Source organism: Mesocricetus auratus, unplaced genomic scaffold (genome assembly GCF_017639785.1).
Source record: "Mesocricetus auratus isolate SY011 unplaced genomic scaffold, BCM_Maur_2.0 Super-Scaffold_100009, whole genome shotgun sequence".
NCBI lineage: Eukaryota > Metazoa > Chordata > Mammalia > Rodentia > Cricetidae > Mesocricetus > Mesocricetus auratus.
In genome coordinates, this window is record NW_024429193.1 from 20,451,321 (window position 1) to 20,474,585 (window position 23,265).

The 23,265-nt window shown below is 43.4% G+C and overlaps 1 protein-coding gene across 1 annotated transcript in view; it reads right to left on the reverse strand.

The window, feature by feature from the left end:
• Eif4e (eukaryotic translation initiation factor 4E) overlaps positions 1 to 18,987 on the reverse strand; it is a 31,334-nt gene extending 12,347 nt beyond the window's left edge. The window contains exons 1-2 of the mRNA XM_040751719.1: positions 18,051 to 18,987; positions 1,354 to 1,460 (exon numbers count right to left, since the gene is read on the reverse strand). Of these exons, the coding sequence (XP_040607653.1) occupies positions 1,354 to 1,460; positions 18,051 to 18,068 (125 nt within the window). The 5' untranslated portion in view covers positions 18,069 to 18,987. The remainder of the gene's footprint in view (positions 1 to 1,353; positions 1,461 to 18,050) is intronic.
• Between the last annotated feature and the right edge of the window lie 4,278 nt (positions 18,988 to 23,265).

Below are 23,265 nucleotides of genomic sequence, written 5' to 3' on the forward strand. Positions count from 1 at the left end.
ACACACAGTGTCCAGGGACAAGTGAAGGCGGGACCGGATCCCATGAAACTGGAGCTACTCATGGCCGGGAAAAGCCATCTGAGTCCTGTGTCAGGAACCAGAGTCCTCTGCAGGAGCAGCTCGTGCCTGTAACCACAGAGCATCAACCCTTAGAGTTAGTGTTCATAAAATACCATGAAAAGAGCAAAAACTATGCTGTCCCCTTGATGTTCAAATATGACAATTAATTACAAACAGGCGGGCAGGCTTTCAAGTAAACTCAGTATAAAAAAAAAAAAAAAAAAGCCGGGCGTTGGTGGCACACGCCTCTAATCCTAAAGCACTTGGGAGGCAGAGGCAGGTGGATCTCTGTGAGTTCGAGGCCAGCCTGGTCTACAAGAGCTAGTTCTAGGACAGCCTCCAAAGCCACAGAGAAACCCTGTCTCGAAAAACCAAAACCAAAACCAAAAAAAAAAAAAAAAAAAAAAAAAACTGCCTTTGGCAAGCAAATATAGAAACCAGAAAGGAGACAGCCTCCAAAACAATACAGAGAAACCCTGTCCCGTAAAAAAAAAAAAAATAAAAAAAAACAGAACTGGACCCTCAGAAGTTAGTTCCGGTTATACTTTTTTTTCAGGTTCATGTACATTTCAAGTTTCCATTTTCTTCCCACCATCAGTAAAGTAAAAATGATTTTCTATATTACATAATCTGAAAACCCAGTGACTATAGAAAGCTAGAGGCAAAGCTAGAGAAAACCATATACCCACCGCCCATCTTCCCGTTGCACTGTTGATCATGAAAGCCTGCCTTCTTAGTTCCCCTCCTCCTAGAGAAAACCATATACCCACCGCCATCTTCCCGTTGCACTGTTGATCATGAAAGCCTGCCTTCTTAGTTCCCCTCCTCCTAGAGAAAACCATATACCCACCGCCATCTTCCCGTTGCACTGCTGATCATGAAAGCCTGCCTTCTTAGTTCCCCTCCTCCGTCTGGCCTCGATGTGCCACCCTCCCCTAGCCTTCACACCCCATCTCCCCTTTCTCGGTCTGCCTTGTTTCCCACTCTTGCTTCCTTTCCTATATGTCCTGTCCTCTTTTCAAATGCTCCAACCTTTCATTCCTCCACCTACACTTTCCTAAAAACTTTGAAAGGCAACAAAGAGTTATTTAACTGTCCAGCCCAAGGGAGACTGGGAAACCTTGAATAAGCCATGTTCCTGTGTATCTTTCAGAGGCATTCCTTCCTTCTCAATGAAAATCCTCTGTGGGCTGATACCTGAGCATATATTATCTAAAAGGAGTCAACCTTACTGTTCTGTTTAAACCCATCTTGTGCACCACACCCTTCTTACCTGATCAGAAAGCAGCTTACCTGTTCTGTAGAGGGTGTTTGATATAGTGCTCTGGGTTGGCAACCTCCTGATTAGATTCTGTTTTTTCCTCTTCCGCAGGTGGGGGATTAGTAGTAGGGGTGGTTTCCTAGTAGAAAATAATAAAGTAGGATTCTAAAAATATTTCTTAAACAAAACCACGACAGCAATACTATAAACAATTTTATACAATGAATAAGAGCAGATAATTTATAATTTCACAAGACTGACTACAGTCCAACCCCTGGAACAATCAGACCACTCTAGCTCTTCATTAAAACAGAAAGGCTTCTCAAATGTAAGTGTTTTTATAAAATCATAGATACCCTCTTATTTGCACATTTTTTAGATCAAAGATTATACATAAAGGTCAATGGAAGCCGGGCGTTGGTGGCCCATGCCTTTAATCCCAGCACTTGGGAGGCAGAGGCAGACGGATCTCTGTGAGTTGGAGACCAGCCTTGTCTACAGAGCAAGTTCCAGGACCAACTTCAAAACAATACAGAGAACCCTTTCTCAAAAAACCAAAATAAAAGAATACACCCTGGACTTAAGGCCACAACAAGCTACTAATGGCAGCCATGAGAGGTGGAAAAGAACCCAGATCCTCTGGAAGAACAGCAGCCAGCTCTTAGCTTTTCATTCTCTTTTAGAATTTATTTTTAGTTTTATATGCACTGGTATCTTGCTTGCATGTATGTCTGTGTGGCAGTACTGGACCCCTGGAACTGGAGTTACAAACAGTTGTGAGCTGCCTTGTGGGGGCTGGGAATTGAACCCAGATCCTCTAGGAGCCAGTACTCTTAACTGCTGAGGCCATCTCTCCGGCCCCTCAGCTTCAATATTTATTTACTTTATTCTTCAGCATTGGGTATCAAACCTAAGGCCTTGTATGTATGAAGCAACACTGAATTATACTCCCATTCTAACTTCCAGGTTTCAATTGACCCACAAAAAGAGATGTATGCTCTAAAAGACCTCAACTAGAAGCAATAAATACTAAATTTAAAGGGTGCTTTTTCTTAAATCAGCCTATAGCATGTACAGAAACTTTATTCTGAGTCCAGACACATCAGCAAGCATCTCTGAGTTCAATGTTATAGTGAGATGAGAAGCAAGAGACAGGATCACCCAGGGGTTGTGGGCCAGCTAGCTTTGAGTTTAAGATACACAGGTGTGAGCACAGACAGACAGACAGACAGACAGACAGACAGACAGACAGACAGACACACACACACACACACACACAATACGAGAATAAATAAACAAACACTATTTAAAAATAAGAGGCTGGTCAGACTGTTCCACAGGTAAAGGTATTTACTATCAAGTTTGTCAACCTGAGTTCGGAGACAACTGGTTCCTGCAATTTCTCCTCCTGACATCCATGCTCCCCCTATGTATGCACAAATAAGTAAATATAGAAAATACATAGAAGTCACTCACCATCAACTTTGCTTGATTTTGTTCACAACTGGATTACTAATGGCCAAAGTCCTTAACCAGAAATTATGAACTTAGTAACTGAATAAATTTAAACATTTATGTAAAATAATCAAGGCCTTAAAATTTACATGTAGTCAACTCCTTAAAACAAAATTCTTAGTTTCTCATTAGCCAATTTAAGTCTTAATAGGCCATAACTACTGAATGCCATTTACTCCCTGACTAGGTTAAAACTAGACAATGCTGTCCAGAGAAACTAAGGATTTCAGTGAGTTATTATTTAAAAAATAAAGATAGCTAGAATAGGAAGGAAGGAAGGAAGGAAGGAAGGAAGGAAGGAAGGAAGGAAGGAAGGAAGGAAGATTGGCCTTTGGACCTTGGGTGACAGTGCACCAGAGAAAATGAGTGGCAGAAAAGTGAGCCACAAAAACTATGTTTGGATCATTGGTCCTGGTGTGACTCTCAGAATGCCACACTCATAGTGTGATTCTGGGCGCTCTAACAGAGAACACGGAGTCAAAGCACCAGAGGCTTCCTTCCATGTTAGGGAAACTGAATCCACTGGAGGGAGAAGAGGATTCAGCTTTCAGAAACCAGAGAAAAGTCTTATCCTAGGAACACTTTACAAAGTGTTTAGCCTACACACACATGTGCATATGTATTGTGCCATGTTCACAGAAAGCAGACTCCCTAGGACTAGTTACAGATGGTGCTGGGAACCAAACCAAGGTCATCTGGAAGAGCAGCCAGTGCTCCTAACAGCCCTAATTTTATTTTTTTGAAACAGGGTCTCACTGTGTAGCCCTGGCACTATGTAGCCATAGCATCCTGAGTGCTAGGATTAAAATCATATGCCAGGACATACAGCTAAACACACTGATTTTTAAGGTTGCTTCCTTCAGAGTACAGATGGCAGAACTGCATTACATCTATATATTTAAAAAGAAACTTCTTAAAACGGGTATAGTGGTTTGTATCTGTAATTGAAGGACTTAAAGAGGCTAAATCAAGACTCAATGTTCCAAGTCAGCCTATGCTGCCTAGCCATTTTGAGGTCAGTCTTTGCAACTCTGTGAAGCCCTGCGTTAGAAATCAATGTACCCGACTGAGGCTGGCTTCCAACTGGCTATGTAGCCACTAACAATCAGGTCAGAGAGATTAAATACCCATGGCAAGTAAAGAAAGAGAAAAATACCTTCAGTTCAAGTGCAAAAGAGTAAACTTGATTTTCGATCAGTTGAAGTTACATATGTCAAATAAGGGGTTCAGTCCTATACTTTAGAGATTCCAGATTTAGTGAGCCACTGTACCAACAGCAGAAAGTTGAAAAGGAAAAAGCCAACAAGAGCAGGATAAATCTAACTATCTGCAAAAAACAACTCAGCCTTGTCAATATTCTGTAAATATTAAAACATGTCAACAAATTAATATTACCAAGTGTCATAGTCCTAATATATTACATGGCTAAGTGTTTCCATATTATGGTATTTTCTATAATAAATACAATAAAATTTTAATTCTCACTCTGATCACATCAGATTTTCACCAGTTCCCAAAACCCTGGCATGCTTGTTTGTGGTTTTAAATATTCAAATCTGTCGCCAACTTGCAATGTAAAGATGCATTTTTCATCTCCTCTGGAAATGAGGAATAGCCCTGCAAGACACTCAAGTGTGTCTACCACTACCTTCCCACCATAAATAACTGATGCTTCCTCTTTAGGAAACATCACTTAACCCTTCATCTTCATTTGAAGTATAAAAAATCCCTCAGTTTAGCACAAAGCAGTAACTCCAAGTGCAGCCCACACGACATACTACTACTGGTCTACCTCCTAGTGATCGTCTATGGGGAAGATAAGATATTGAAAGATTAAAAACAAACATTTGGGAATGTTTACATTTGACAGTAATAATATATCCACTCAATCAATCACATGCATTTTTCATAGTATTTATCATTTTATAAAAGCAGCACAACATTTTTTGGAGGCAAGGTTTCATGTAGCCTAAGCTGGTCCAAAATTAGGTAGCAAAGGGCAGATGAGAGTGAATTCCTGATCCTCCAGCCTCTACCATCCAAGTGCCAGGGTCAGATGTGCTAGACTAAGCCTAGCTGCACTCAACAATTTAAAGAACACAAGTTTTTCACTCCTATGTGGGACACCATGGGCTCAGTTCCCATCTACAGCCATATTATCCACAATGGAATCCCAGGTTTGCCATTCACTGTGTAATTCTGCATGACAATTTTCCTGTGCCTCACTTTCCTCATCATAAAAATGAGCATCATATGCCAAGCAGTAGTGGCTCATACCTTTAATCCTAGCAATCCAGAGGCAGAGGCACTGGCAAGCAAATCTCTGTGCGTCTGAGGCCAGCCTGGTCTACATAGCCAGTTCAGGACAGCCCAGGCTGTTACACAGAAAAACCATGACTTGAAAAACAAAAAAGATGGGCTCTGCAGCATTACTAAGTGGATTCACCACTGGGACTAGATGAATCAATAGATGAAAAATTTTCCTTCAACTCAGTCCACAATGAATGTACGCTTTACCAAGGAATAACCTAAGGGGATTTCTGTTACAGATCTTGCATTTCCTTGTTGATCTGGGATGGTTTCAGAATTATAAACACACACACACACACACACACACACACACACAGGTGTCTACTGAAGACACAGGCAATGGATCTCTCCTGGAGGTGATGGTACAAGTGGTACCAACAGACGCTGGGAAACAAACCCGGTGACTTTGGAAGAGCATTCTGCCCTTGCTCTTTTCAGGCCAGTCTCTTACATTTCTTAAAAATCAAGAAACTATAGTAGGTATTGGTGGCACACTTGGGAGACAGAGGCGGCAGATCTGTGAGTAAGAGGCCTGCTAGTCTACAGGGAGTTCCAGGACAGTCAGAGGTGCATAGGGAAACTGAGAAACTACAAACTATGGCTGCATGGCTTCGCATTCTGCAAATATCTGAGGTATACTGTATGTCTGGAGGTTTTCCTAGGTGTGCTATGATTCTTACAAGAAAAGAAATATTATACACGTTCCGCCCTCCTCTCCTGTCTGTATCAGGTCTACTCCATGCTTCTGCATAGCCAGTAAAAGGAAAAAACACTTCAGCCTTCTCAGAATAGACACAACCGTGAAGTCACTACAGTATATTCAAGAATACAGAAGGCATTCCTAAGTCCCCTTCCTGTTCTAAAGCTTTAATAGTTTTGCCCTCATTTTCGGTATTAATGAATGGCTAGAACATAATATGTAGCCAAACTATTTATTAATAAGGGATATTGAAGTCAAGCACCAAATTAAAGATCAAGGGAGCTAGAGAAAGAAATGAATTGTGCATATTCGCTCACCTATCGTCCTGTGGTTGCCAGCAATGCTGCAACTAACAGCTTCCATTTCCCAGACTCTGCCTTCACTACTACATCTTTCCCCTGATAACATGAAATGCAATCCCAGACCTACCAATTTCTGATGGCCTAGGAAAGATATTACAAAGCAGGGCCCATGTAGGGGAGAGGCTATAGCCCGGATCTAGTTGTAGCCACTATTTGAAACTTTTTAAGAACAGGAATTTAAATGACACAGACTCCCTATAAGCATCAATTTCTTCATTTACAAAGAGTTGTGAGGGTTTTTAGTGGTTATCCAACAGTCTGTCATGCAACTGATCAAAAACTGACAATTGCAATTAGTTATCAGTTCTGCTGGGTGCTTTTAATTTGAAAAACCAGCAGATGAGTAAATGAAGCATACCAAACAGGATTCCCAAACTCTGGGGTGGTCTGGCTAGTCCTTTCAATTTTACTATAAGGAAACATAAATTTAAATTGCAGAAGCTGAATCATCAGCATTCATATCTCTGCAACATCATTAGGAGAGGTGACCTAACCTGCCTGGAGCATGCTCTTTAAGTCACAGTCCCTGACTCAACAGTTCTAGCTACCCTCAAATTCACCCATCAGAGCATCCCAGCCAAATCACACACACGGCATGAGGCATGATCATCACACTCAAATGTCTCTATTGTCAATGCTTTTCTTCCCAAAGAAACTGAGTAATTGTGCAAATTCAATGACAAAGCCATAGACAAAGTACGACTAGTAAACTAGCTCAGTACCCCTCCGCTATCCCTTTCCTCACTGTTTCACAGGCTAATATTAAAAAGGAAACACTATTACAGCAAAGGGAGCTGAACACCTACAAGTTACAAACTTAACATGAGGACAGGTGAAAACCAGCGACTCTGTATGCATTATCCCTATACATTCAAACATCATAATGCTGAAGAAATGGCTCAGCAATTAAGTGCACCCAGAACTCATGTGAAGTGGTTCACAACCATCTGTAATTCCAACTTCAGGGGCTCCAACGCCCTCTTCTGGCCTCCACAGTCACCTACACTCACATTCACACACCCATAGCAACACACACATACACACTTTTTAAAAGGTAACTAGAGTGCCTATCTCATGGGTAATCAATCAAGTATTTTAATGAATGACTGCAATATTCTTTCAGAAAACTGTATAAGACAACAGTGGGAGTGGAACAGATATGAAAGTATTATACTGATACCTAATTTTTATGTGCTAACTTACAATGTGTATTAAAAACCATAGCACAAAGCAATCAAAACACACTAGTATACAGCAAGAGCAGAAAGAGGGAGAGAATGCAGATGGACAAACGGTAACTGATCAATGCAGCTCAAACTGGCAGCACCTTTAGAACTGCAGTAAACGGGGATGTTGAAGGATTCCTCAACTCCCTCTGCTACCTCAAGCTACTGGGATTGCTGCCCTGAGTTCAAAAACAAGTAACAATCTTGGAGGAAACAGGCAAAGTGTAAGTGAGTGCTCTTTCTCTTTCTCCTCTCTCCAAACCAAAGAGGCAAGTTATGATTTTACATGCACATAAACAACTAGATACCAATGCAGGCTAATATTGCTTAGTTACCAAGGTCTCAAAACCATCAATTTCCATGCACACTTATTAACTTATTCTGACAACTTCATACAAGTATATAGGTATTTTCATCCCCATTGTCCTCTCTTACCTCCCACTCCCAAATGAATAAGCTGTTCTTCCCAAGTCTCTCTCCTATTTGGGGGGGGGGGGGAGATCTGTTAACGTTTTATGACCCAACAGAATTGTCTACATGAGAAGGGAGGCAGGATTATATACTGGTATACTGGAGCACAGGAAATCTCATTTCCCTCAGCCCATGTACTTTACCTTAAAACAAAACAAAACAAAACAAAAAATGCTGACCTAACAAAGTGAGACGAAACCAAACAGGAAAAAGACAACAGGACACAGCAGCAAAGAGTTCAATGAGTCACACAAGTCAGAGGGAAGGGAGCCAGGAGCAGAGTGCACTAGGTAAGGGAAAGCAGCATGTGATTTAGGAGAAAAGTGACAAGCCATGTGATTTGATGGCAGAGCACTCACCTAACATCTGTAGGGCCCTGGGTTCAGATAACAGCAGTACAAAATTTATAAACTGCAAACACACCAACTGTGCTATGTCTGGCCCAGACCTTAATTTATAAATCACTCCTTTTGATGACATTAATGAAGTTTTTCCTTTCTGTTTCACTGGCCTATACATTCAGACCAAACAACCTAGCTCTAATCTAATCTTTTAAGGTAAGAATGGCCACTCCTACAGACTAGTCTCTATTATTGAAGTCTTGGCCTGGCCCATAAGACAAACAGTAGTGTTTGTCCTACCTCCTCAGGACATGCTCACAATTTTACTCACTGGCTTCTCCAGGAAGACCTATGCTACAAACTCTAGCAACTGAAGCTAGACTACAAGTCCAAAATTATACTTGAATTGTGTTTTTTCAGAACTTCTACAGCACCATATCTTTTTCTTAGACACCATGTAGGTTTTCAGGATTTTGTTTGGGTATTTTTGTCCCCAAAGTTAAACAGCAAGTCAGGTCTGGTGTTGCAGGCCTGTAATTCCAAAAGCTAAAAGGTGATGACAAGTTCAAGGCCAGCCAGAAGCATTTCAGACCCCGTTTCAAAATAAAAACAAAACTAATGCCGTAATGCTGGGCATTGGTGGCAGGCAGAACAGTGAGTTCGAAGCCACCCTGGTCTACAGAGCGGTGTTCCAGGACAGGCTCCAAAACAATATAGAGAAACCCTGTCTCAAAAAAAAAAAAAAAAAAAAAACTAAGGTAGACCTACTCAACAAGTACCTTAGACTCAATCTCCAACGTTATTAGTATTAATGTAAAATGGAGCTTGCTATTAAAAGATGAATTAAGGAAAGAATAAACAAATGTGGGGCTGGAAGGTGGGACACGCCTTTAATCCCAGCACTCGGGAGGCAAAGGAGGCGGATCTCTGAGTTCGAGGCCGGGCTGGTCTACAGAGCCAGTTCACAGAGAAACCTTGTTTCAAAACACACCCCCTACTCCCCAAAACTAAATATCTTATTCCACTAAGTAAAGCCTCCAGTACCCACTAATGGGTTACATCTGTTGAGCCACTGGACCAAGGAATTCCACACACACCCACCTCCACCCCAAACATCACAGGCTATGACCAAGGCTATTGGTGGCTCTCCACAACCTGATGGTAAGTAAGGCCCTATTGCTGAAGACAACACTTAAGTCATTGAACACAGAAGTCCAGCTGGTGCCTAACTAAAGTTTCACCCATACTGACTAACACCAGGGTACTGGAAGTACTCTGCACGGGTATCAAAAGATCAGTGTTTTATTCAACCTACAACAAAGGCACTTCTTCTTACAGTAGGTGAAAATTAACAGAGACCTATAACTGGACAATTTGCAAAAAACAAGAAACTTTGTGGAGCACTGTCCTGAATGGGATGTCCTCATTAAAGCCCTCCCCACAAGGCTCAAGGAGAAAAGTATCTTCAAGATGTAAGAGAATCGATGCACAAATGAACACATGCATGCATGAGTGTGGCAAGCATGAACTTCAGGGAGTAGCAGACATCTGCTCCTATCACTAGCCAAGAAGCTCTCTGCAATTGATACCGTTGGTAATAGGAAAATCAGTTTTTTTCCAACTGAATGTCACTGGGTATATTACTCCAGGGCAGGATCCATGTTCAGGATTAGTTGGTCAACACAAAACAAAAATTTTTTGTGAAATTTTTGTTTCCTTCTGCTTTATTTGGGCTTTTTTATGGGGGGGGGTATTGGTCTTTTACTTGTTTTGACTTCATTTTGGTGGGAGTTTTAAAGAACAAAGTTTGAGGGTTAGGAGGTGGAGAGAATCTGGGAGGAGAAAGAAGGGAGAAAAAAACATGATCAAAAATATTGTATGAAAAATAACAATAAAAAAAATCACAGGACAGTGTAGCACATGCACTCGGGAGGCAGATCCTCATGAGTGCGAGGACAGCCTGGTCTACGAAGTGAGTTCCAGGACTGCCAGGACAGTTACGGAGAGAACCCTGTCTCAAAAATAAAATCCATAGTAAGAAGAAAAGGAAAACAACTGTCACACGTCAGGATAGTAGGTAGTAGGTAGACACACGAGAAATAAGAATATGGGGCTGGAGACATGGCTCAGCAGTTAAGAGCACTTGCTGCTCTTCCAGAGGACCCAAGTTCAATTCCCAACATCCACATGGTGGCTTAAAACCACTGTTAGTCCAGCTCCAGGGAATCCAATGCTTTTTTCTGGCCTCCTCTGGCCGCACTCCTACATGCATAAATAAAAATAAAATACATTTAAAAGGCTTTTTTAAAGTAAAAATTTGACAGTGGAGTAGAAAAGAAAGTTGATTTCCTTAGTGATGGGTACTTGGTTACAAATTTATTACTATAAACCACCTATGTATTATTACTCTAAGCCATATGTGGATATTATGTATTTATATATACAATTTCCATTAATTTTTTTAGTTTGGAGAATAATATCAATTTCATACACTAAATTTAAATAATTTATCCAGCCAAATTGGACATCCCCAATTGTACTTTCAGAATTAGATCAAATACAAAACCCATATAACCCACACGGTAGAGACACCTCCCACCCTGTCCTCTGACCTCCTCACGACCCCCTTCAGCACATTACCCTCACTAAGTGAGTAAATGCATAAAATAAACATTACTAGAAAACAAGAAAAAAATAATATTTATACTCAAAAGGGCATCTGGGGATTAGGCAAGAGTTCTTTTTTACAATAAAAGAAAGGCCAGGCACAGTGGCACACACCTTAATCTCAGCACTCAAGAGGCAAAGGCAGGTAGGTCTGAGTTCTGGGTCAGTCAGAGATACAGTGAATCCTTGTCTCAAAAAGGTGTGTGTGTGTGTGTGTGTGAGAGAGAGAGAGAGAGAGAGAGAGAGAGAGAGAGAGAGAGAGAGAGAGAGAGAGAGAGAGAGAGAGAGAGAGAGAGAGAGAGAGAGAGAGAGGGCTTAGTGGTTAAGAGTACTGTTGCTCTTTTGGAGGATCCAGTTTCAATTCTAGCCCCCACATGGTGGTTCACAACCATTTGTAACTCCAATTCCAGAGAATCGTGTTACAAGAACCACAAAGATGGACGTATATGCATATGTATATATTAAAGGCTATTATGGGGGAAAACAAGACTCATGGATACTAGACAAGGTGTAACTAGTTGCAAATCTCTCCATTCTGCCCAAGGAAGCTTGGAACCAGCCACATGCTTTCTCACGTCACCTGACCCAGTCTTCTCCACCTAAGAGAAGCACAGGACCTCTGCCTCTCTCACACCCCAAGATAAGAAGCCATACCCTAAGACTGGTACCCCAAAGCTACAGGCAGAATGAATTCCCATAGCAGAACCCAATGCCCTCCAACCTCCACAGGCACCCACATACATATGACATACATTCACATAGATACATACAAAATAAATATAAATAAAAAACAAAATGATAAAAGACGGAACTTAGCCAATTACAGTAATGTATCTAATGTTTCACATTAAAAAATTCTTTTTTGGTTTACTGAGACAGGGTCTCTCAGTGTAGCCCTGGCTGTCCACTTGGCTCTGCAGACCAGGCTGACCTTGAACTCACAGGGCTCCACCTGCCTCTTTCCAATGCCTCCCAAGTGCTGAGATTAAAAAGCACACACCATCACTGCCCAGCAATTTTCTTTTTTAAAATTCACTGAAACTTCCCACTATAGTACAAAATATCTTAAGCAGCAAAAAAGTCAGGAGAAGGGAAGTGGTCACTTGATGTTCTAGACCAAGTACTAAAACAAATGACTATTACACAATGAGCTTTCCATATTTGTGGATTTTGTTATCAACAAACTTCAATAGAAGATATTCAAGGTAAGAGGCAGCTCCTGTTCTGAAAATGTACATAATTTTTATCATTCCCTAAACAACACAGGGCAGATCTTGCTCAAGTTCATAGCAGGATGTATTAAGTTACATACAAATACACTACTGCCTATGAGGCATAAGCTATCCCTAGGCTGTTTTCTTAATATTCTATGCTTTAATTCAACACGATCACGTACATAAGCATTGTCTTAAGAGTCTGTCTGCACAAAGCTGTAACAAAGCCCCTAATAAGCTTATCAACACTAAGCTCCCTTTCTCAAGTTACCCTGCATGCCCAGCAGATAGATGGCAGTGTGATGCTTATAAGCGTGTCCCTGACTGCCTTAAAGCTTTCCTCATCTATGAATGAAGAATAACTCCACTCATCTAACAGAACTGCTGCAAGCATTCTCTGAGGCCCAACACACACTAAGTTAGCAATTAATAAAGATTTGCCTCTAAAAATAGTAACTACAAAAGCAAACAGTTGTTACAAACAGACGGTGATTAAAAGGTCATTTTTTAAAAATTACTTGATTAGAACACTAAATCCACATTCCTGAAAATACTAGTCAGGCTTGTCATGATTCAACATAAATCCACTCAACATAGTGTGACTAAGCCTCCCATCAATTTCCATGGAATAATGTATTTTTTTTTTTTTTGGTTTTTCGAGACAGTGTTTCTCTGTGGCTTTGGAGGCTATCCTGGAACTCGCTTGGTAGTCCAGGCTGGTCTCGAACTCACAGAGATCCGCCTGCCTCTGCCTCCCGAGTGCTGGGATTAAAGGCGTGCGCCACCAACACCCGGCTGGAATAATGTATTTTTAAAAATACAATATACAATACACATACACACATTCAGTGACAACTACTTGTTTCTGACTATAAGGCAAAAAATGATTATTTTTTAGATGAAAATCAATCCTTTCTTTTCCAGATGTGACTAGACTCTGGTAAAACAGCAAAGGCGGGACAATACCTGAGGCTGCAATTATAGGCTCCCTACTGCTTGCTAACAGCCAAGGACTGACAAGAATTTCCCAGCAGAAGATGTGTGCATGCAGAGGTGCCTATATGCAGAACCTCGACTGAGTACAAACATTAGACCACACAAGTGACAAATACCATCTCCAAATACTCCATTCAGAAATCAGGATAAAATTAAGATATTTGGTTCCCATCTTTCACCCAGATTGAGAAATGTCAACCCATTCCCAGGGAAATTTAAATGAGACTATAGAAGCCATGCTCATTTCCACTCTCAGTCATCTCCCTGAGAAAGATGGCACAACTCAAAATGTAACAGAAGATAATCTCCAGTGTGGCAGAGAAGAAAAAGGAGAAAAGATTACTGCCACAACAGGTATGGGGCATGTCTCCTGTAAGTTCCGGGCTGCTGGCACTTCTACTGAACTTTATAGTTTTAGTCTTCAAGAACAGTAGTTCTCAACCTTTCAATGCTGTGACCCTTTATACAATTCATGTTGTGGTGATCCCCAGCCATGAGGTCATTGTTGTTTCTACTTCATACCTGTAATTTTGCTACTCTAGGAATAATCTACTTTCTGGTGGTCTTAGGCAACTCCTGTAAAAGGGTTGTTCAAGCCCCAGTTGAGAGTCACTGTCTTAGAAATTAAGTGTCATGAAAGTGTTAATTTGTTCAGAACTTTCTGTTCAATCTGGATTAAGCCACCTGAATAATTTTACATTGATTCTATATAACTGTGATGCATCAAGTATACATCCACATTTCTCTAAGTCAAATAATCACAGACTCAGAGTACAAAGTGTGAAGTGAAGTGTGAACAAAGTTACTAATGAAATGGGTTCCTGCTGGAGAAATGGCTCAGCAGATAAGACCACTGGCTGCTATTCCAGAGGACATGGGGTCAATCTCCCACATGGCAGCTCTCAGCTGTCTGTAACTCCAGGTCCAGGGGACCTGACACCCTTACACAAGCAAAACACCAATGCACATTAAATGAATAAAATGAAATGAAACATGGATTTTACTTTTAGGGGTAGAGAGACAGCCTAGTGGTCAAAAGCACTGGCTGTTCTTTCAGAGGACCTGAGTTTAATTCCCAGCACTCATATGGCAGCTCATGACTGTCTATAACTCCTATTCCAGGGGATCTGATATCCTGACAAAGACATACATACATGCAAAACACCAATGCATATAAAATATAAATAATGAAAACCGAATTAATCACTTAAAAAATCGTCAGTCTGCTTACCAATAAACAGTTTTTCGTTGATACATAACATTTAGTGCTTTTCATTGTTTAGAGCTCTTCAGACATATATTTATTTACTTAGTTCTCTGTGTGTGCACTTGTCTTGGTGTGGACCTGGAGGTCAGAGGACAATTTGCAAGAGTCCTGTTTGCACCATGAGGGTTCTATCGCTCAAACTCAGACCCTCAAAGGCAGCAAACACCCTGCTATCTATCTCAGTGGGCCTTTTCTCTTAGATTTTATTTTGCTTTGAGACAAGGTGTTGACATGCAGGTCAGGTTGAGCTCCAATTCAGTTTTCTTGCCTCCACGTTCTAGTGAGTGCTCAGGTTACAGGCAGGCACCACCACAGCTGGCTTCTCCATGTTTGCCAGTCTTATTTTTAAAAGCTGGGCTATGTATAAAGAGAGGAAAGATCTGGACTAGGTGTGGTGTTATACACCTGTATATCGAAACGCTGGAAAGAAAGGCAGAACAACTCCCACCCCAAGTTTTAGGCCAACCACCTTGATCTACAGAGTAGATCCAGTTCCAAGACAGACAGACAGACAGACAGACAGACACACACACACACACACTAAATTATAAAAACTAACAAATTGTGAGTTCAAGGCCAGCCTGGCCTACAAAGCCACAGAGAAACCCTGTCTCAAAAAAAAACTAAAATAAATAAAAAAATAAGTAAAATAAACTAATGAAGTGTTTTTTTGGGGGGGGGTTCGAGACAGGGTTTCTCTAATGTAGTCTTTAAATGACAAGAAAACAGAGCAGAAGAAAAGCAAGCTATCTAAAAGGAAAAAGAACCACTAGAAGATAGTTGAGGACATGGTCTACCATCTTCACTGGTCTAATTCTGACTTTCCGACAATTCCAAACTGAGAAAGTAGCCTTTGTCCACGGGTTCTATAAAGCAATATATTTCCTTTTTGAACTTATATAACTAAGTTCAAACACTTAAAAACACTGATTGAAAATGACTGATCATTTATGGATTTTCCATAGACTAAAAATCTGACAAATACTTATAAACAGTTGGATATTTAAGAAGAGAAAAATCACCTGCTCATGAGTAAGTGGTTCTCAACTTTCTTAATGCTGCAACCGTTTAACACAGTTCCTTATGCTGTGGTGTCCCCAACTATAAAGTTTTCATTGCTCCTTCCTAGCTGTAATTTTGCATTTATGAATCAAAATGTAAATATGTGTGTTTTCAGATGGTCTGAGTTGACCCCTATGATAGGGTTGTTTATCCTCCAAAAGGGGTCATAACCTACAAGTTGAGAACCACTGCTCCAAGGGCTTAAAATTCAGCACACACACAAAAAAAAATCTAAGGAAACTCACACACACTAAATGAAAACAATGACAAATAAGACTTACAAGCTTTAACAGTTCCTCAACTGCAATCCAATAGTAAAATAAATCAGCTGCTTTAAAAAAAAAAAAGATCTGAAACTGAATAAGCACCGGTGTAGTTTAGTAGAAGAATGAACTTACTGTACACCAGGCTCTGAGCTGAAATCAAGTTCCAGAAACAAATCTTTTTGTTATTGTTGTTTATTTGCTTTGTTTTTGGAGACAGGGTTTGTATGTGTAGCCCTAGCTGTCCTGGAACTCACAAAATTCACCTGCCTCTGCCTCCAAAGTGCTGGGATTAAAGGCATGGGCCACCACAGCCGGGCTCCAAAAAAGAATACTATATGACTAGTCTAAACAAATAACAAAAAAACCCAAGTACCTCAATGCCATTTTGCACACTTATCTCCAACTAGTTTCAATGCAACTTTCACAACAGGGTCATCACTAGGAGTATTTCAGCTCTGACCTGAACTAGGCTCATAAGAGCTCACAATGAACAAATACAGACCACATTTTGTACAACTTTGTGTTCTAAACCTCACTTGGTACCCCACCCTAAACGTATCAGCAGCTCTAAGTACTGACTCAGGACAAACTCTAAAGACACTAAGTAGACTATCAGAACTGTCAAGAATTCAAGTTAACTCTGTGAGTTCGAGGCCAGCCTGGTCTACAGAGCGAGTTCCAGGACAGCCTCCAAAGCCACAGAGAAACCCTGTCTCAAAAATAAAACAAAACAAAAAACAAAAAAAAAGTTCAAGTTAAATTTAAATGCTTCCCTCTTGTCATTACATAACACTGATATTCTAAAGTCAGTTAACTTCACTAACAACCGATAAGGCAGTTTTGCAGACAACCAAATTGCCAGGAAAACGGATGCCAATAAAAAATAAGTAAATTATGCCCCGCCAAAAAGTTGCCTTGAATTCTGCCAAGATAAGTCTGTTTTGCAAACTAATCAAAAATCTTCAATCTATAGGTGAGTTTTTAAAAATTTTTTAAATATCTGGTCACAATAGTCTACAAGCGTTCCTATGTGAAATGTTTCTGGTTGCTAGTCTACACCTTTAATCACTGAGATTTTAATCACACAGGTGTGACATTTCTTTAAAAACCTGGGATGGATGGCCAGCGACTCAGCAGTTGGAAAACCCAAAGCATGACAAAAAATAAATAAAAAACCATAGAACACCACTCTTTCTGCCTTCCGGGTAACTACCAACATGCTGCTCGTTGAGCATCTTGCTTCAATTTCGGAATAGTGCTTTAATTAAGAGGAAAGCAGTGTAGGGTGGGAGGAAAAAAAAATCAAATGGAAAAGCAGCACTGAGAGGCCGGACTCCAAACGGTGTCCTCTGACTTCCACACCCGGACCACGGCACGCGCTGCTGCCCTCTTATTTATTTTAATAAAGAAAAAATCTTGCAAGTTCCCATTTCCAGTATCAGCGTTCGTTGGATATCTTCCAGACGATCAAGTCGCCTAAGAGCAGAAGAATCTACAGAGTCGTCGGAGGCGTGCGCGCCGCGCCGAGAGAGATGAATGAATGGAAGCCCGGCGCGTGTGAAATGCAGGTCCCCGGCCAGCCGACCCGCGGCGGCGGCGGCGATCAGTAGGCCTCGCTCCTCCCCCTCCACTCCTCCATGACAGCCCAGTCCCGGTGTGGAGGGGCCGGGACAATGTGATCGCCTCGGCGGCCCCCCTCCCGGGGCCCCGAGCGGTGCGCGGCGCGACCCCAGGGCGTCCTCCCGACTCTACCCCGCAGCTCGGCGGCTCTCGGCGGGACGCGCTCGCCTTCTTGCCGCGCCCCGCCCGACCGGCCGGCCCCGCGCGCCCACCGGCTCCGCCAACCCACCCTCCTCCGCCGCCGCCGCTCGAGCGCCGCCCGCACGAGGACCCCGGCGGAGGGGCGCGCGCGGGCGGAGGCGAGGCGCGGCTGCCCCAGGTTCCCTCCGGCTCTCCCAGGCCGGTTCACCGCCCACCCGGCCCTCCGAGCACGGTGCCCGCTAAGAGCCCGCCCCGCGGCCCCCAGCCCCCGGGCCGATCCCCGCGCCGCCCGCCGGCCCGAGCCGCCCTCCGCCCGGCCGCACCGCGGGGCCGCGCGGCGCCCCTCCCCCACCGCCCCGGTGCCCGGGCCCCCACACGGCGTGTGCGCTCCACGCTGCCGCCGCCAGCCTCCCGGCGCCAAGGCTGCCCGCGGAAGGTCAGGCCGGGGGACAGGGGCCGGGCGCGGCCGGGGGCGGCGTGCGCGCCGGGAACGCCGTCCCGCGGGGAGTCCCTGAGCGGAGGGAGCCGGAGCGCGGGGACCTCGGGGGTGGGGGCCGAAGGCAATACTCACCGGTTCCACAGTCGCCATCTTAGATCGATCTGATCGCACAACCGCTCCTGAAGGGGGGGCGAGAGGAAAAAAATGAGATTCAAACCGGATTGGCCGGCTCCTGCCCACGTGACGGACGTGTCCGTTTGGCCCTGGCGGCGCCTGCGCAAGGCTGCAGCTGCGTGGGGACCGAGAGGCTTCTGGGAAGTGGAGTCTCTCTCGCTCGCTCGCTCTCGCGCTCTCTTCTCTCTTTCTCTCTCTCTCTTTCCTTAAGGCGAAGTTTTTTTTTCTCTTTTTTAAAAAAAAAAACTGATCACGTGGTCGCTGGCGAGGGTGCGCGGCTCCCGGCGCCGCGGGTGCTTGCGGCAGAGTAGGTTTTAGGCCTCTGCGGTGCAGCGAGCAGAGCTCCGGTCGCAGTCACTGCGGGGCATTCCTGCTGTGCCCTTTGTCGCCCGGTCCTCCCATCTTTCCTAGAAGAGTGGGAACTGCAGGCTCAGCACACGCAAGAAGGCTTCATTGGCTTAGCTGAGGTTCTAGGACAAGTTGCTTGTGTGTTTTTATGTGGTTTTCTTTTCGCCTCCCACCATTGTCTCTTGGTCTCAGAAAGAGGCGGCGATGGAGAGTCGTTGATGCGGTCTGCGTTCTCCCCGTCCCCGAGATCCACTAGCGCGGGTGGTCACTTGTTTCCATCGCTGCCCCAGCGGGTGGGCGGGCTAGCCCACGGTACCCACTCGCACGCTTGGGGGAGGGGGCGGTGCACGCGTCGGCTTTTCCCGTTCCCAGTCCTGAGATGAAGGCGTCAGGGTTGAATCTTGCTGGACGTAAAAAGTTTGGAAGTTCTGTCCAATCGGTTCCAGTATTCTGCTTGGACGTGAACGGAAATAGCCTACGTCCAGGTGCCAGCCAGGGAAGCCACTCGGGGCTCCGCTGACTCAGCCCTGGACTGAAGGTCAGGAGTCGTTAAGCCGGGTCAACTATGACTCTTGACGTTGACTCATGCTCCTTAGGCGAGTGACTTAATCGCCCGGTGCCTCAGCTTTTTCATTTATGAACCAAGGATGATAATACACTTACCTCACAAGGGTGTGCTGTGGGACCGACGGGAACCAGCTTTGAAAACGCTTGGCCACCTAATGCTAGGAGCAAGCGCGTGCCTTCCTAAGGACCAGCTGCCTCTGCCTCCGCTGCGGCTCTGGAAAGGTTTCTTCCTGATACAGGGCCTCCTGTAGCCCAGGCTAGCCACGAACTTGCGGTGTAGGGGAGGATGGCCTTGAACTGTAGGTCTTCCTGCCTCCGCCTTCCCCTAAAGTACCGGGAGTGCTGGTGCTTGCCGGGTTGGGAGTGGGGTAAAGCAGCGATAGGGATGGAACCCAGGGCTTCCGGAGCTCTTGACCAGCTGAGCTACAGCTCCAAGCCTTAACGTTTTAAGTTTGTCTTCTGTTTTCTTTGTTACATTGCCATGTACATCATCGCAGTTTTGAAGTTTCAAGACTTTTCTTCTTTTCGAATGTAGCTGCTGTCAACAGAAGCTTTATATTCAGGAAAATATGTTCATAACTTTTTTTTTTTTTTTTTTTGGTTTTTCAAGACAGGGTTTCTCTGTATTGTTTTGGAGCCTGTCCTGGAAAGCACTCTGTAGACCAGGCTGGCCTCGAACTCACAGAGATCCACCTGCCTCTGCCTCCGGAGTGCTAGGATTAAAGGCCACCAACGCCAGGCAAATTTCTGTTTCTTAATAGTTGTTATGAACAGGGCGTTGGTGGCGCAGGCCTTTAATCCCAGCACTCGGGAGGCAGAGGCAGGCAGATCTCTGAGTTCGAGGCCAGCCTGAGCGAGTTCCAACACAGCCTCCAAAGCTACAAAGAAACCTTGATTGAAAAACAAGAGAGAGAGAGAGAAGTGTGTCCCCACGCCGGCGTGCTGCATTTTCTTCTATGATACTGGGCTATCGTTTCTCTAGACAGTGTTGAGTAAAGGCTCTAAAGAGGAAGACAGGATCTCGTTGCTGTTTCCAGGCTGCTTACGAATGTTATCACCAGGAAAAGCAGCACAAGCAAGCTCTCTGTGCCTGCCTCCTTATGGTGTTGCTGTTGTCCGGAGCCGTGTCATAGCTATTATTGAGTACATAATGGATGCTTGGGTTGACTAACACATAATTGAGGTTGTATAAGAACTCAAAGCCAATTGCCTGTTCGTGTTTTCTTGTTTACCAGGATGGCAGAAGCGACTTAAATGACAACTTTTTAGTCAGTACCCGTAGATTCTAAAGTAGGTACAATTGTGCAAACTAAACAAATGTGTTACACTAACCAAAGTGTATTTCCTGTTGTTTGTAAAATGGTATCTAGTTCACTTTGGTGAAAAGACAGCACAGGGTGCCGGGAGTGTGGCTCCTTAAAGTGCTCACCCAGCTGGCAGGAAGTCCTGTTTTAGATCCCCAACACCACATGAACCCAGCATTCTGGGGGATCAGGACTTCAAATTCAGCTTCCTGGCAGGTTCCAGGCCAGCCAAGGCAACATGAGAATTTCTATTCAAGGAAAGAAAAGACAAGACAGCGTAAATATCCTGGATTTGTTTTTTTGTTGCTGTTTGGGTTTTTTTTGTTTGTTTTTTTTGGTTATGAGATGATGTTGTTGTAAAACTGTCCTGTATGGTGGGTTGTCTAGATCACACACAACTACTTTGGTCCTTCGTAGTATCACTATAGCTACTCCTTATAATCTTGGGCTGATTGAATGTTTCTAAGCATTAGTGAATAATGATGATATTTTCTCAATATGATATATTCCTTCGACTGGTGTATTACCAGTCTTTATAGACTTGACTAATGTTGAGAGTTCAGATAATCTAGTAGAACTCATCTTCAGTCGTTTCAGATACTTGGGAGTTTTTGTTCCCTGATTAGATGACTGAAGACATTATGTTGTTAAGACTTTTCAACTGTGCTACAAACTAGTCATCCCTGCTATGATCTGTATAAAACTGTTACTGCCAGGGTTTTCGTCCTTGTTTTTTGGTTTTTTTTTTTTTTGGGGGGGGGGGTTTCGAGACAGGGTTTCTCTGTAGCTTTGGAGACTGTCCTGGAACTCACTTTGTAGACCAGGCTGGCCTGGAACTCACAGAGATCCGCCTGCCTCTGCCTCCCGAGTGCTGGGATTAAAGGCGTGCGCCACCAACGCCCGGCTCGTCCTTGTTTTTTCTTAAGCACGCTTTAGAACATTCCATAGGCATCCATACATAGTTCCTGACAAGCACTAAGCAGCCATTTTTCTTAAGTAGGCTTTGAGACAGAAGGCATGAAATTGCATAATCAAATCAGTGTTGAAAGCTGAACAGAAATAATCTAAACCAACTTGTGACTACATCTTTTATGTCATTCACTCTTCCTCAAGAGTATTGCCTTCGCTATAATTTATGCTCTACTTTTATTATTGTAATTTTCCTTCAGGAAAGATTCAACAACATAGTATCTTCTACATGAAATTAGCTGTAGAATTACTTCTGTAGCTAAGAATGTCTAGGGTGGTGTCAAGCTCTTACACTACAACCCTGTTGCTCACTGTGTTGACCACGGACAGATGTTTTAGTCTGTACCTCATCTCATGAGTTAGATGGGGAAATAATATTCTTTATTTGGTTACAGTGAAGAATACTGACTGTTTCATGTAGTGTGTTTGAAATAGTTTTTAGAGCACAACAAACATTCAATGTTACTAATCATTAGAGTAATAAAATATTACACTGATGTAAATTTCTTGAATTTTCTTGGTCATATACTAGACAAGTGCTCCACCACTCAGTTATACGCAGCCCTCTTTTCACTTAGTGAGACAAGGTCTCACTAGCCAAGATCTCACTAAGTTGCCCAGGATGGCCTGGAACTCACAAAGTAGCCCAGGCAGAACTTGAATTTTCACTACTCCATGTAGGTGACATTATAGACCTTTTATTTTCCACCAGGCCAGGCTTCCCCCCCCCGTTGCTGCTGCTGCTGTTTTTAAGACAGAGACTCACTGTGTAGCCCATGCTAGCCTGGAACCGCCTAGTAGTCCTTCTTCATCTGGTTCCTGAGTACTGAGTGAGACTGAGTGTATGCTACCATACCTGGCAACATAAATTTATTCTTTTTCTCTTTTAGTAAAATGTAATGTGTTTAAGATTTCCTTTGTCAGGAACCAGTATAAGACCAAACCAGGACGGCCGTTGGTGGCACACGCCTTTAATCCCAGCACTTGGGAGGCAGAGGCAGGCGGGTCTCTGTGAGTTCGAGGCCAGCCTGGTCTACAAGAGCTAGTTCCAGGACAGCCTCCAAAGCCACAGAGAAACCCTGTCTCGAAAAACCAAAAAAAAAAAAAAAAAAAAAGACCAAACCAGGCCCCCTGAACATGGGTGTCATCTGGGGGGCTTGGGCAGTCCGTGGGTCCACTGGCAGTGGGACAAGAATTTATCCCTAGTGCATGAACTGACTTGTTGGAGCCCATTCCTAGGGAGGGACGCCTTGCTCAGCCTAGATACACAGTCCTGCCCCAAAAGATGTGACAGACTTCGATGATCCCCATGGAAGGCCTCATCCTCTCTGAGGAGTGGTTGAGGGATGGGATGGGGAGCTGGTGGGGTGTGTGGGAGGATGTGAGGGAGAGGGAACTAGGATTGATATGTAAAATAAGACTATAAAATATTTCTTTGTCTCAAGAAGCAACTGCTGCTTAACTTTTTAGGCTATTTCAGGCTTGTGTAAACTAAAGTGTCAGCTAACATGGATTGGTCTCCTGTTACGTGCCAAGTATTTTTCATATGCATTACTTCATTTGGCTTTTTTAAAAGTGTGACTGAAACACTTGATTCCTGTTTGTTGTTTAAATATAAACAGCAATTACTGTTAAGTGACATGTTGAAGTCCACAGATTCAGTGATGGGATCAAACGTTTTCTTCAATCCCAAGATGCATACTTTCCCAACATAGTTGCTTCCTTCTGATTAGGTCTTCCAGATGATGCTTATTTTTCTTTAAAATGTTAAATTGTTTTTAATGGATGATGTATAAGATGGGCGGGGCAGGAAATGAACGTGGAACCCAGAGGAGAACGTGGTGGAGTCTGCTCTCTCTTCCCACCACTCTATGTGTTCAGAGAATCCAACTCAGGCCATCAGGCTCCCCCAGCAACACCTTTACCCACTAAGCCTTCCCCTTGGCTCTCTTCAAAGCCTTTCTAATTACAAGTTGGTTTGCAGG